The sequence below is a fragment of the Punica granatum genome, chromosome 6 (assembly GCF_007655135.1).
Source record: "Punica granatum isolate Tunisia-2019 chromosome 6, ASM765513v2, whole genome shotgun sequence".
NCBI lineage: Eukaryota > Viridiplantae > Streptophyta > Magnoliopsida > Myrtales > Lythraceae > Punica > Punica granatum.
In genome coordinates, this window is record NC_045132.1 from 16256507 (window position 1) to 16272210 (window position 15704).

A 15704-nucleotide genomic window follows, 5' to 3' on the forward strand; every position below is an offset into this window, starting at 1 on the left:
TATTTATAAATTTTTTTGAACCACCAGTGCAATTTACTCTTAATATTAATATGATCAGGATATGTTATCTAATATGTAGGGAGCAGGAATTCACCCAAAAGAAAAAAAAGAATTCACCCAAAACAATAACGTAGGGATCAGGAGAGCGAAAATCTAAATGAATAACTAATCGTACTTACATATCAAATCTATAGAACATTAACTTCATTCGATCAATGAATTTAATAGATACAATGATTTATTTCAATTTACAAATAATATTTCTATCGAGCCGAGCTGAATACATATCTCGCGAATATACAAGAAGCTGAGCTAAATACAGGCGGGACTTCCCCGTTTTTCTCCTCTTCTTCAGGGTAAGAAGCTTGTCCCATTGTTTATTCACTTGCCGAAAGAATTGCAAGAACTGCAAGTATGACAAATAAAAAGACGAGGCAGTTCGTTGCGTCTTTACTCCAACGAGCTGCTCCCCTGAAACTGAGAACTATGTATTAACTTCTCGAGCATAGAGGCAGGCTAACATTTTCTCAGGACGAATCTCAGTTATATATTTCAGAGTTAAAACAAAGGAATACTGCACATTAGAATCTATTTATAATTCATCTATATACTTTCCCTTAAATTAGGAAGAACACTAGACGTACTCGACTTGCGCTTGTGATTCTTGCAGGCAAAGCAGGAGAATGTTCCAACACTATCATTTAATCCAACATTCCAGAGATACTCCACTCGTCGTGTAGTTATGCATAATCTCGATTTCTTCTTAATCGCTTAAGATGATCCTTCATTGAATTCAACCAAATTGGAGCGAGATGCACCCCACAATCCTCAACTGCACTTATTCTTCACTTTCTTTTTGTTTAGCGATCAACTGCAATCATTCAACGCGATACGATCTTATTACTTAACCTACGTTTGGGAGGAGGAAGCGAAATGGAGGGAGAAGGGGGGAAATGGAGGGATTCATATGGAAAATCCCGTACAAATCCCTCCATCTCCCTCCTTCCAAACACGCCCTTATAGCTTGTTTGGATAAGAGAGAAACTGAGTCCCACACAAAATCCGCTCCCCTCCCCTCTCTTCCCTCCATTTCCCTCGATCCAAACGGAGGGTTAAGGTCTGTGCCTGTTCTTCAGCAGCCTTAGGAGAGACAATGAAAAAGCAGTGTTACCTTCTTAGGTCCCTTCTTGGTGCTGAAAGGCAATAGCACAGCATCCGCCTTCCTAAACCTTGCTGGGCCTCTAATCACTTTTACCTAAATTGGCGCTGCAATACAAGGAAAAGTTCAAAAAGAAAAGAAAGTTAGAATCTCGTAATAATAGTGGTTTGCAACATCAGAAGAAGAAGAAGAAAAAACCTCTCGAGAGAGCACCCACAGCTGTGCATTGCTGTACGACAATTTAGACTGAAAATGTGTTCTTGGTCCATAGATTGATGAAACAACATTCCAGAATTCCATATATGTAGAATTGCAAGAAATGAGCTTTTTCCCAAAATTTACAAAATTAGGGCTGGAGTTAGCGATTCAGGTCACAATCTCTCCAGCAGAGATTCAGGATCACTTCCAATCCTAATAGCTTTGTGCTCAAGGGCAGCAGGTGAAAAGCCAACGTCATAGAATTTCTTTGCGGTTCCCAACTCATAGCCATGGGCAGTTGCAAGCTCTTATCGGCTTATAGCTTCTGTGGCAAGTCGTACCAATCGCAGCAAACCCTCCACATCTTGGAAATGATAATCAAGAGCAGTTTTAATAGAAGAGATGGCCTCTTTGAACATGGGATCAGCAGAGCTTGCGGTTGCAGCAGAAAAGGCAATTCTTGATTTCTTAGATGCTTCCATCGCATTGCTTACATCCTGCGCCTGAAATTATCATTGTCAAGGACCAAACATACTAAAAGTTATTCATGGTCTTCCTTGTCAAGCACTTTTTTTACTGTCTGTAAACAGTATGCTAAACATGAAATTGCCAAATCTATTTCTGTTTTGAACAACCATTATTAGATTTGTTTATTCAAGTTCGATTTTGATTCACTCACAAAGTTAAGCAAGTGGGCAAAGTTGGGCTTTTTGGTGGCAGCAATGGTTTGATTTCCTGCAACTTGGGGAGAGCTTGCATCCTTGGATTGACCAGCCTTCTCCATATTTGCTGTATTGTTAACATTGTCAACATCTGATGCAGAAGAAGCAGGGGAGACACCTAATAAAAACTTTTGAAATGAGTATACTTAACGTTAAAGAAGGAATTATTAGCATGAAACTTTTATCTTAGCATCTTATTACTAAAGCTTAGAAGCAATTCTCCTTTAATTCATACAACTACACTGGAAACGTTGCACCAAAATGAATGGAAGGAAAGGGCACAAACCAAACAAACAAAACGTAGTCAAATGTCTTCCCAATAGGTTAATAGGTAAATATTTTTCCATTTTAACTAACGAAAATGTACTCACGGAAAATAAACAAAAGAAAAAAGAATTCGTAAATGGTAGGGCTAATCACCGGAAAAAGACAAGTGAATGGAGAAACTCTTTCTACCATGACACAAGTGAGGCCTACAGAGTTATGATTCAAGAAACGTTCAGTTTAATGCTTTCTTGTGATGCTAACCTGGAGGAATCATTTTAAGTAACTCTTGGCGATCTTTGCTTGCATTGTTATGTGAAGAATAAACAACTTTCAAGTAAGCCACTTCCATGCATTTGTACGCCAAAGCAGCAGAGGCCATATCCTTGGATTTTTCATATTCATGAGCGCAAAACCTGTACACATTAAACTAGTAAAATGACAAGAACAAAACGTATGAAGAGTTTTAACTTGAAAACGAACCAATTGAGGAATTGAAGTTCAAAGAACTTCTCAAAGCATGAAGCAACTTTCACCAACCATGCATCCAGAAGAAGGTTGGTTAAGCATAAATGATTGACTTTTGACATTTGAAAAGTAGTGAGAGTGAGCGAGAGATGATAGAATGCAGGAGATCACAGAACACATGTTACAGTTCTCAAAATACTTGATGCTTAATATGTCGCATGACAGAAATCAACAGCTACAAGACAAGACTCATGTCGCTAAAAAGTTTTTGCCACCTAGAAGGACATCTGCAGAAGCTACCGTTCATATAATTTCTTGACAAATTTTAGGGAGGACATGCCAAGATGAGTTAATATGCAACTCATGGATCACTCAGAAGCACAGTTAAAGGCAAAGAGAATGTAGATTCTTCAAAGAGGAGTAAAAACATACTCGCAGAGTTTTGCAGTGCTTCCATAGATTTGAATTGACTGAATAATATCCCCTCGTTTTGAACTCTCACTATTGCTAGATTCCAGTAGAGCAGCACCATGAAGGAATTTGAGTGAAGCCTGGAAGTAGAGCCCGATGCTTTCACTGTTTGACCTTCCATTCTGAAAAAAGAAGCCAATATTCAATTATTAAACAAACAAAGAAAACAAAAGACGAAATGACATGGCAGAAATCACATAGAAGCACCTTGAGACGATCTGCCAAGTGTTTTAGGTCTTTAGCCTCCTTTAGAGCATTGACAGCAACATGACTTCCAGAGTCTCTTCTTGCAGGACTTGGGGCATTGACATCCCGACCCCTGTGTCCATTAGATGCAAAATGCCGAGAACTCTTTTGCTGATTCCCATTTTGATGATCAGCCTTCTTAATTTGTCGTGGTACCTTTAAAGCATCATCACCACTCGAGAGAGAAGTAGGCAGATTGTCTACCCCATTAGTACTTAGGGACTTAGCAACTGTTTTGGAGGAATCCCTGGGTACCTCTTTCTTAGAAGTGCTAACATCAGGCAAGGCTGATACTTTCTCTCTTCCAGATGCTATTTCTACTTGTTCAGCTTTTCTTGAAGAGATCATTGGGTTAGATACTGCATCCTCACTGCTCCCTGCATCTCCTAGATCTGATTGATTCTTTCTGTTGCTGTTGCAACCTGGTTTTCCAGTAGAATCTTTTTTCCTGAGATGTTTACGTTCAGTTTCAGCACTTTTTACATAAGTATTCTCCTGATTACTGCTCATATCCCTGAGTTTTCCTTCATTATCTGCCCCACATTCTTTATCTTTAAATGAGCCAGAGAGTTTTGAATTTCCAATGCCTTCAGATTGTGATTTCCTGTGTTTGTCTTTAGATCGAGAAGCCGAGACCTTTTCAGATCCCGTGACATTTAAAGTACTCCCGTCGCAACTCTTTTCATTCTGTCCTTCTTCAGCAGAGCATTTACCTGACTTTAGTTGCCCAGTAGGATACTGATTGTTGTGGCCAAAATTATCCTGACCAGTGTGTGAAGATAGACGGTTACTATTATCAGGCAAAGGAGCAGCTTTTGGTTTATCACTGTTACCAGAGAGATTATCCCTGTCGGGGTCCAGTGTGGAGGATTCTAAGGATCCATTTGGAGCGGGTGCAGCAGTGTCATCTTTCCCATCACTTCTAGACTGATTAGTCCGGCTAACTAATTCGCCTGCAGAGCCCTTTCTTGGGCTACCTAAAGAGATCATAGCAGCATCTTCAAAATCATGCTTTTCTGAGATGGTTTGCCTTGCTAAGGTAAAATTATCAGGTTTTGAGCTTCTCACAGGCGAAGAAGATACTGATTCAGCCGGAGAGCCTCTCGTCTCGTGGAAGCTCGCCTTACTTTTTAAGGAACCTGAAGCCTTAGAAGAGCATGAAGTAGCTGGAACAGGAGGAGGCGTCAACCCTGGTTCCTTCTTCATAGGAGCCACACGAGTGCATCCCAGGTCATTGTTTGACTGCACTTTCTTGATTTGACCACTTTCTTCATCAATTCTCCTCTCTCGTCTACTCACAGAGGATTCTTTTCGTTTGGAATTTACCATTCTGACTTTTCCTTCTTTAGACTCACTCTCTTCCACAAAAGCCTCATTTTCGTCAAGGTCATGCCCTCTGCTTTGAAGATATGACAAAGAAGTTGGATAACTCTGAGATTCCTTTATTTTCCTTGTATTTGTAGTGATTCCTCCTTCATCAAGAACCCCAGCTTCCACAACTTCATTACTCATTGAAGCTGCAGCTTTCCTACTCGGATGGTCATCTTTAAAACCAGACTTGCCTGCAGTATCATCTGCTGAAACATTTGAAGATGCTTCATTGTGACATTTCTGGTTTTCACTGGCAATTCCAGTCAACGATGTGCTACTGGAGTTTTTGCTAGTCCTGTTAATGGGGACACCATAGTCTCTTGTCCAATCTTCACCATTATGATCCGTCCCCATGTTCCTGGCTTTTTTTGATGGCTTTAAATGATCTCGATCATGCCCTCCTCTCGCTTTCGACTTTGAGACATCACCTGCATGAACTACATACATAAGCAAGTCTGATATATAAAAAAAAAATTCTAAGAAGGTCAAGAAGCTGCCTGCGGGATATTAAAATACAATACCTCCCTCAGAAGAATGCTTGGATAATTCTTCTTTAATTGCTTCCCTTTCAGCTCTACCATGACTGGACTTGCTAAGCTGCTGAAGATCACCTTCTCCTTTCAGAGAAGAATGGTTTATGTCATTTAAGCTTCTATTTTTTGCTGATATCTGCATATTCTTCTTCAAGACATCAGAAACTTCAGCAGGACGTTTTGCATGTCGACTGTTAGGCAAAGCTTGGGGACTGCTGGAAACTATGTTTGAAACGCCTGGATTCACATTCACAAGGTTTTGAGCATCCGGGACAGTAGCTTGGCAAATTGCTTTAACAGCATTTGTGGTTTCCTCCTGACTAACACTACATCTGTTCATCCCAGGAGCCCTGATAAAGAAGGAAACAATCAGCACGCAGTTTCTTTTTTCCTTCCCCAATTCTGTAAGAAAAATTTGCATCCATCAAACATTATATTTCTTGCACAAGTTACTTGTGCTGTATAGTTTCCATATTTTAATGCATTATTATTTATTAAAAGCACAGTTTAAAAGCAACTTGAGAGGAACTTACAACCAATCGAGCATGCTGCAGACCCACTTGTCGGGCAGGTTCTGCCGGTTGGTTCCAGGAGGAAAATGGCGCCACTTTTGACACTTGATGCAGTAGACACCCTTATCTACTTCTGAAGGAGGAAAACCAGCAGCCGGAACTGCACCAACCATGGAGACACCTGAGCCAGGGCCAACTCCAGATGCAGCATCAGGATGAGCTTCTGTTGATGACAGGTTGGCAATCATCTTACTCTTTGGTCTCTCCCTTAGTTCACTATCAGGATCAGATACGCTCCTTTTGATTGTTCCGGAGTCCTGCATAACCATTTTGTGTTGGTCTTCTTCAAAGTCGACGTCCCCAAAAAAATCTTTATATACACCTCTGCCATTTTGAAAATGTCTATCTGCTTTCAACTTGCCGAGTTCTGCCTTACAGTAAGAATCTCCTTCCTGGATGCTCTCCATGCTTCTATTCTTTAATGAAAAACCACTCAAAGATCCTTCTGAAACATCTGTAGCGAGGGTAGCCTGACTTTGACTTGCCTTTGACTTCTGTTTTCCCCCAGAAGATGCCTTTTCCCTGGCAGAAGACATGTTCAAGTAATCTTTTTTCTGGGAGACAGCTCTGATGTCGTAGTTCTCTTCACCTTTGTAATGATTGCCTTTCTTCACTGGAACCAAACAATTACTTGCAGGAATTTCTCCCATATCTTCCAAGAATTTGCCATGGCAGTGAACTTCTGGCTTTTCAACCCCTGCGCAATCGTTGATGTGCTTGAGATTCAAAGTTTCTTCCTCCATTGGATCATCGGAGTGCTTCTCCCGGATTATACTCTCAAAGCCTTGCCTCATTATACTCTTATTGCCTTCCCTAGATTTATCAAATGCCTCAACTGGATCTATAGTCTTGTTATGCAGGGGTTTGTCCACATTAGATAAAAGTGGAAGCTGCAACGTTCTAGAAACCATCTCCTCGCTAGCAGTGTCAACTTCTATTTTCTTGCTCCCAGCGACAGCATTGCTGTTCCAAGAACCTTTTCTTTTACCGCTTTCAGAGGCAGTTGACAAGTTATTTCTCTCCCGTGACTTTCCTTTCTTGCCTCGAGGCACCTTTCTGATATCCTTCATATAATTAGGCCCATGCACCCCCAATCCAGAGACAATCACAGGTCTGCGGTCTTCCAGGGGATTTCCCATTTTGCTAAATTTTAACAGATTATCAGGAAGGGGCGATAAAAGCATATCCCCGTGAATCGGAAAGGATGTCATTATCTGTTCCAAAGGATAATCCATTTAATCCATATCTAATCACTTGAATCCAACAATAAGATTCATTGCAGCTAAATAAAGTACCTGAAGAATACTTGTTGGAGATTCAAGCGGAGCATCTTGATGTTCATGGTGCATCCCCTCACTTCCTGATTGGCTCTCTTCCGAAGAGGAAGATGGAGACTCCCCAAGACCAAGACCACTGTATATTGCTGACTTCTTTAGTGTTGAGGCATTAGCAGAACCCACTTTCAATCGTAACTTCATCCTTTTCTTGTTTGATAAGTTAGCAGATTCATGTCTAGAATCAGATTCTTTAGAGCAGATAGATGGCAAAGGCCCTTCTCTCTTAGTTGAATCCTTCAATGGAGGCATGGATCTAGCACTAGTACAAGCAGTTAGACGTCTCGCTTGCTGAGGTTCGGGTTGGGAAACCACAGTATTGTGATGGCCATCCTGTATAAGATAATAATTTTGAAATTACGTAAAAGGAATTCAACAATACAGCAAAGGAACTCCATGCCAAAAAAGATAGATCAATCGGAGTTTAGATTATTTTGGCAAGATATACCTCTAAATGGAAGTTCCTTGAAGGTTTTGGTGCATCATCATGCCGAACTTTTGGCGGAGACCTCGATGGGGCAGGGGACCTTTGATAGGTAGGTAGAAACGAACCATAGCCTCCAAACTTAGCCCCTGTAGAAGTTAGCAAATCCACAGTAATTTTCCATGTAAAGATGCACAACATTGCGGTTCTTATAAATGAAAAGTTGCCGTGGCTAGTTACCAAGGTTCTCTGCTGAAACGCCCCCCTCAAAATCTTTCTGGAAATGTCCCAAGGCATGTTGAAGTCTATCATCCTTCAATAGTCCAGATAAGATAAAAAGGTGTCAGGACTTCATATAAACAAAGAGACTTCAATTCATCGCAATTTCAGGGCAAACTGTGTAATGCTTTGATGTCCGGCATGGTACACGGCAGGCAACAGAAAAACTTCGACATCTCATCAAGTTGAGTAGTACGGTATAACACTGTAGCAGGACGAGGGGCGGCAGCTATTGCTTATTATATTTTCTTAGAAGGAAAGTAATATATCGTAAGCATACATATTTATCCCCTCATACACAATTGAGTGATGTGATCTAATAGAACATAATCACCCATTTTTCTGGGTGAAATACGGGGCCGAAACCCAAAAAATAACAAAAGATCATTGCCCCGGATGAATTTGAATAAAAATAATCTCACAATCATTTATCACAAGTTTCCTTATATATGAACAGCCGACATAATCCTGTTTAAGTGAACAGAGAGTAATCAGAAGGCACCAAAAATTTGAATTCGAAACCGCAGCAAACGCGAGAGACAAGACAAGTGACAACATCCAGACAAGCAAATCCAGAACAGAATCCAAACGTTAGATAATCAAAACCGTGCTGTGTGAAGTTAAGAGAGAAGAGAGGCATACGATGTAGGAGAGAGCCACGTCAGGGTCCATGGAACTGTCGTAACCGTCGCCGTACCTGTTGTCATGGTAAGAGCACGCCTCCCCTTCCTCGAGCTCCATCTCCTCCATTTCCGTACCTCCAGCACCAAACTATGACGCCCCCAAGCTCAGTCAACGGCCCTCTTTCATGTCTCCCTCCGACAGGACAGTAACCAACGAACCGCACAGAATCCGAAGCTCCTGATAGCTAACTTCTGCCTCGCATCGCTGCCTCAAAGCTCGAAGCCTCAGGTCCCAGGCCAGTTTCTTCCAAACCGGAGCTTAAAGCTCAGGGGAGTGCTTCAACCCGGGAAAGGGCCTCAACGGCGAGGCCAAAGGCGGCCGCAATTCTGCTCAATTGGCCGGATCGAGCTCGATCTCGGAAGGCAGGGAGCTCAAAATCGAGCTCAGAATCGAGTCGTTCGATTCAACGGAATACCCAAAACTCAGAGTGAGAGCTCTCACGATCTCCGGCGAATACCGGACTCCAATCGTCGGAGGGAATTAGGGAGGTGTCGATCGCTGAAGCGTGACCTCTATGCCCATGAAGATCATGAAGAAGAAGAAGAACAGAGAAGAGTGAATCGCATCAGGTTAGAGAGAGAGAGAGAGAGAGAGAGAGAGTTTGGTGGACACAGCGCCCAATTTTTCATTTTTCTTTTAATTTTTCTTATTTCTGATATGAATTTTTTAAATTCTTTTCGTTTTTTACACCTAAGTCGAAATGACGCTTCTAGAAGGATAAGTTAAAAAAATGCGATATAGTAGTGAAGTGAATTTTAAGTAATTATTCATAGAACGAATTTGAATTCGAAGCACAAATCATACAGAAGCAATAATTTATTTTTGAAGTTTTAGTATATATAGAACCTATATAATTATATTAGAACTCCTCAAAATTGCATTCTACCTACATATACAGAAAAAGAAGTAGATAAAAAATTCCTTTTTTCTCTTTATTCTTGTCCAGTCCTCATTTTCATGCTCCTTACTCGTCATCTCAATCAATGATCTTGTGCTCCTTATTCGTCAAAAGTTTTAATTAATATTGTGAAAAAATGAATAAATTAAATATCTCACCGGAAAATCTATATTATATTTAAAAGTATGACAAGTTTATTCAATTTTTAATATTTTAAAAATATTCTTATATACTCGTGATTTTTTCTCGTGCATTTTCGGCTTGTGACTTTTGGTCGCATATTTTCATTATATATATAAACCGGCTCTTTCTATTCATTGCTAATTTTCGACACTTTATTGCCTCGCATCTCTTTCAACCGAGTTAGTCATTCATCACATGTATGTTATTATTATTATTATTATTATTATTATTATTTCATAACAATTTATAGTTTCAAAATTTCGTCGTACCATATATTCGTTTTCAACGTCTATTGTCCTAATAGATTCATACATTCTTTGTTTTATTGCTATGAATCACGTGTTTGTTTTCAAAATTTCCTGTATTCTCAATTTTTGTTTCAAGCAATACATGTATCCTTCGTAAATTTATATCTTTCTTTTCATATATTTTATTTCCATAAGTTTGAGGTGTTTTGTTAGTATAATATTTTCTCACATACTTTTAACTCTCTATTCATCGCTCATCCTCAATATTCGTTACCTTACATATTCTATCATTTATTGCTTCAACCGAATTAAATTTTGTATATGTCTTCTAAAGTACGACCATTCCCAAAGTGTTTCTCTAACCAATTTTTTTCTTTTTGCCCTTGGTAATTTAATAATATTACTATTTTACCATTTACTCAAATAATAAAATTGCTACTAAATATCAATCTTTTTAATAGCATCATCCTTTCATTCATTTAATAGAAAAACTAACTTTTACATATTTTTTTCATGATCTTTCAACTTCAACGCACAATTTCACACTTCTTTACTATAAAAACTACTCAGCATGTTCTTTTTCATAATTATTCACTCTGATAAACGCATCAAACATGAAATAACTTCTCCATTCAATACTCACGATTTCTCTCTCCCCTTTCCCATTTACATTTGTATCTTCTCTATTTTCTCTTTCCGTTTTTAATTACTTCACCTTTTAATATTTTTTATTCTTTGACTTTGCTAATCGTTGGAAAAAAAATTCACGTACTCGCTTTTTTCAATCATAATCCTTTTACTTTTTTCAAGTTTCAAAAACCAATTATACCTATTTTTTTTCATGACCTTTTTATTTCAAGGTACATTTTCATACTTTCTCACTATAAAAACTACATAGTATGTTCTCTCCCATAATTATTTACTCTAAAGAACGTATCAAATATGAAATAACTTCTCTATTTAACGCTCACAGTTTCTCTCTTCTGTTTCCTATTTTGTATTGACGGATTTTTAAAATTCATATTAATTTTTTTAATTATTTTATAGATGGATATTTTCTGATGAGTTACTGATATATATCATGTGATTAAAAATTTTATATTTTTGAAAAAAATTTCAAAATATATATTTTTGACAAATTTATTAAAATATTATTTAAGACATTATGCCATCATTAATTTTTTTCAAAGTCCCAATCAATTTTTTATGGGATTCTATAGATACAAAAGCACACAAATGGGGAAATAAAAAGGAAAGTAAGAGAAGAAGAGTTTCAAAAAAAAAGATACCGTATTATTTAATTTCTTTTCTTATTTAATTTTATTTTCTCTTATATCATGTTTCTTCTTCTCTCCCTATTCTTATTCTCTTCTTTTTTCTTCTATCTACGAGCATCATCTACCATTTTGTCCATTGCTATTGTAGTGCCTGCCACCACACTCGCTAATAATATTGCACAAGCTTAAAGTCTTCATGCTATCAATGTCCTCCTTTACTAGCTCTAGGTACATTTTCGTTATTGCTCCTCAAGGGTACATGTGGAAAAAACGAAGAGATAAGTTACTTCCGATGTAAATTTAATATTGATTATTAGTATAACTTATCAGTTTGCAACTGAAATTAAATTTACTCTTGTGCCTTTAGTGGGATCTAAAGTGTATTATTTGTTTTTTTTTCTTTTATTTGTTAAGTATAAATTATAATATATAATATAATTACTAAAATAAATTTATATGTACATAAAATCGGGTCGGATCAAATTCCTTCCAATTTTCTTTCTTTAAAACTTAAACCCAACCCTTAAGGTCCTTACTTTTTGAAATTTTTCGATCGATTTGGGTCGGATTTTTTTGAATTTTCGAGTTATGGGTGTCATTGCAAGACTATTCGTGAAAATAATATTCCTATTAATTATTTTGTAAACTTTATTAAAAATTTAAATTCATTTCTCTTTTTTTCTTTAGGATATTCTATTGAAATGAAAGACCAAGTCAGAAAAATATATCAACTGGAAAAAATTTCTTGAAATAAGTTATTTTTAAATTGCAATAATTTCATTTTTTAAAATCATTTCCAATATGTTAATAGTACTTATCAAATTTTTATTATTCATACAATAGATTTTGCACCCGCGCAGTACGAAAAAAACATAGTAACATAGTTTAAAACATTACCTCTGTATTTTCATCATTATATACCATTTGTAATTCTACATAATTGTGCTATTATTAAAAAATTTAAAAAAATTGTGATGAAAAATGTCAAAAAAATAATTTTTATGGCGAAAGAAAAGAAAAATAACTTAGGTTGAGATAGAGATGGAGTGGGGGTTGAAGGGAAATAAGTAAAAAGTATAGTAGAAGATGACCACGTGTGAATTGTTGAAGGAGCTAAATAAGATATACGAATTTAAAATTTGAGTAGTTTTATAATTTTATTCTTGCTTTCAATTTTACCTTTCTTCAATAGAGTAAAAAATAATGGGGATAATTTCGTAAAATTGTACCAAATATGACACATATATTTAGATTTAGTGATTTATCATTAGTATGTTAATTTTGTATATACTTTTTTAGGTTACATATATGTAAATGCTATTATTAATATATCTCATATATGTTTCCATTGAATTTAATATTATTTATTTATTCTATTATAAAATTAAATGGAATATTTTTTTGTGAATATTATTAGTTTCCTTTAATAATTTTTTTGATTTTAAATTCAATATTTAAATACCCATGTGGTCCACTTCGTAGATTTCCCTGCGTCATGTTTACAATATGAGTGCCATGTTAGAAAAATCTATTAAAATTGACATGATAGTGATGGCCTGCTAGACATGATAAGAAACTCATAATTTATAATTTTTTAATTAAAAAATTTCGTGCTAGAAATAATTAAAAGGCCAATTTTTTGCTTTTTTGGGTCATCAACACTCATAGATATTATTAACTACTTTTTATTTTTTTATTTAATAAATTAAAGTAAGAACAGATTTCTGACTAGAAATTATCATAAATCCATCCAAAAGAAAATACTATTAATTTACTTATAATTTATATATTTCTTTTTTAAAAGAGTTTTCTTATATATTCTGTCGTTCGAGTATTATGTATTTTAACATTATCAAAGAAGGTTCTACGTGCAATGCTCGTGTAAATTCACTAATATATTAAAAATATTTAGGCAAAATTTGAAAATAAAAAAGACATTTTACGAAGAAATTAAAAAACTAAAAATGGGGGAGATGTGGCGACATAATATTGATATGGATCTATTTTAATTGTTTACCATAATAATAGTGCAAAGAAAAATTCAACTTTTCTTCTTTTATTTTATTTTATTTCGTTGCCAAAACATAGAAAGCTAATTCAAGTGAAGTGTCTCTCTCTTACTGCGCTTGAATGCATTGAATGAACAATTTCATATAGATAGCTACTTTCCAAAAAAAGACTTTTTCTTAATAAAACTCAGTTTTTTAATTAATATAACCACCCTCAGAGGGGAGAGAGATGATGGACAGAGCACAACGTAATTTTTCTTTTTCTTTAGTTTTTTTGTTGAATTTTTTGATAAAAACTTGTTGAACTTTAAACATCTGCATAAAATGATGGTTCTAGAACGACATCTCATTTAAAAAATTTGTCTAGACTTCCCATGTTTGTGAAGGTTTAGAAAAAAGAACATAACAACTAAACTTTTCAGATTTCTTTTTTTTTAATTATTTAATCTACTTTTATGGTAACTCTTTCAAGGAAATTCATTCATGATAGTGGCAAAACGAAACCCTATTTGTCATGATGTTCTAATCAATTGCTCAATGGATAGAATTACACATAAGCCGTTCCTATTTTTTATTTATTTATTGTATTTTGAAATTTCATACATTCAAATATATCGTCTAATTTTTCGGTATGAACCTGGTATCCGAAAACCCAATTGAGCACCGACTAATCCAGTCAGACCGGTTCAGCCCACTAAGAGTTAAAAACTTTCTCAGCGTGGATTTTCTACATTCACAATTATTTAAATCTAGGACATTGCTTAAGTGAAATAAGAGTTGAATCGCTTGAATCAACCAACGTTGGTGTATATCGTCTAATTTTGAGTATGTAAGATTTATGTTATCTATTACATGCTTTTTTTAGCTTTTTTTTTCTTTTAGGGTTATACTTATGACCATCCATCTTTGGTTTTTTTCCAATTTTTCTCAACCTAATATTTATGCTTTAGGCCTTCTTCACTTATGTATATTCATCTATATTAAATATATAAAATTTTGTCAATACTATAAGTCTGCTTTGATATTTTAAAGTTTGGCGGCGATTTCAAACTACTTGTGGATTTTAGTATCCTCGTGATGTATTTGAGAGAGAACTTTCGTGAAACAATGATTACATGAAAAATATGATTGTTTAAAATGGGACAATTCTTGATAGATCTTCGAATTTTATTAAGTTATTAGAATTGCCTCAATTTTTAATATGAAAATCCAACAACAGATTGAACATTCTCTCTCTCTCTCTATATATATATATGCATATATCATATTATTAATTGAATGAAGGTAACTTGTTCAAATTTTTTATTTGCATTTTGTTTGTCAGATGAGAAACTTTGACGTTATATGTAAGGCTTGTTTGTGTAATCTTCTATTTATTATTGTTTTTACAATGTAAATAGTCTTTTATTTAATTATTTTATGATTCTTTCACTTATTTGATCTTGTGGAATGGATGGATAAAAAATATAAAATATTACGCTCAACCAACCATGTCGAGAGAACCAACTAGTGTTGAGTCTAGTTGCCGCTTGTGCCAATACAACATTGTATTTTGTTTAATAAAATATCAAATATGTCATCATATTGAACGGTGCAAAACTTCTTTCTTGTTTTGTTGCCATAAAATGGAGGTCTAATTTATTCAATATCCAAGTGAGAAACCATTGTTTTTCACACTTTACTTACTGCATTGAATGAATAGTTTCATAAAGATAGCTGAATTCCAAAATGATATTTCTCGAAAATTCAGCGTTTGAAATTATATGATTGCCTCATTGTGAAATTGGTAGACCAACCACACAAATTTTCTTTTCCTTTAGTTCCTTTTTGTGCTGAATGAATTTTTTTATTATATTCTTTTTAATCTTTAAACATCCATTGGTATGATGTTTATAGATAGATAATTTAATTGACAAAATCTAATTGAACTAACTATATTTTTTTAAAAATGCATCATACAAATTTACTCACTATAATACTCACAAAAATGGTAAGTACATGACAAATAAAGTTCTCAAAGTTATTGAGATTTTCTTTAAAATAATTTCATATATTTTTTGTAGGGTATAGAAGTCTAAGAAAATTTGTTCATGCGAGTTGTGCAGCGAGGCCCTATCTGTCAGAATATTCTGATCAATTACCGATTGGGTAGAATTACACAAAAGTCCTTTTTGGTTAGTGAAAAGAGGTTTTATTCTTTATTGTATTTCGAATTTCATGCATTTCAAGTATATTAATTTAGATTAAGATTTTCCATATCCATTACATGCTTCTTTTGCATAATACCTTTTTGGGACGCGACACTTTTGGTCATTGATCTTTGATGACTAATGTTACTTAAAACGTACACTGCAAGGCGTCTTC

The 15704-nt window shown here is 35.5% G+C and overlaps 1 protein-coding gene across 11 annotated transcripts; it reads right to left on the bottom strand.

Moving 5' to 3' along the window:
* Nucleotides 1-142: 142 nt before the first annotated feature.
* Nucleotides 143-9349, bottom strand: LOC116209782. Of its 11 annotated transcripts, none has more exons than XM_031543470.1 (14): nucleotides 8684-9349; nucleotides 8003-8075; nucleotides 7787-7911; nucleotides 7300-7671; nucleotides 5966-7218; nucleotides 5421-5782; nucleotides 3490-5327; nucleotides 3244-3404; nucleotides 2608-2759; nucleotides 2037-2197; nucleotides 1377-1860; nucleotides 1172-1266; nucleotides 645-871; nucleotides 143-477 (listed from the first exon to the last, which is right to left on the bottom strand). In XM_031543470.1, exons 1-11 carry the CDS (start codon nucleotides 8789-8791, stop codon nucleotides 1666-1668), a joined length of 4800 nt encoding a protein of 1599 aa, XP_031399330.1. In that variant the 5' UTR covers nucleotides 8792-9349; the 3' UTR covers nucleotides 143-477; nucleotides 645-871; nucleotides 1172-1266; nucleotides 1377-1665. The 11 variants fall into 11 exon arrangements, with proteins under 11 accessions (XP_031399330.1, XP_031399324.1, XP_031399334.1 ...); XM_031543464.1 differs by having other exon boundaries at nucleotides 1358-1860; XM_031543474.1 differs by having other exon boundaries at nucleotides 645-1266; nucleotides 1358-1860; nucleotides 2037-2146.
* Nucleotides 9350-15704: the final 6355 nt, after the last annotated feature.

Bases quoted from the DNA above. Each gene is read 5' to 3' on its own strand.
- LOC116209782 (XM_031543472.1), bottom strand. From the start codon at position 8,791: ATGGAGGAGATGGAGCTCGAGGAAGGGGAGGCGTGCTCTTACCATGAC. The intron at 5,783-5,965 runs GTAAGTTCCTCT...CTTCTTTATCAG, and splicing joins TGCAGCATGCTCGATTGGTT to GGCTCCTGGGATGAACAGAT. The intron at 2,198-2,607 runs GTTAGCATCACA...AGTTTTTATTAG, and splicing joins ACTTAAAATGATTCCTCCAG to GTGTCTCCCCTGCTTCTTCT.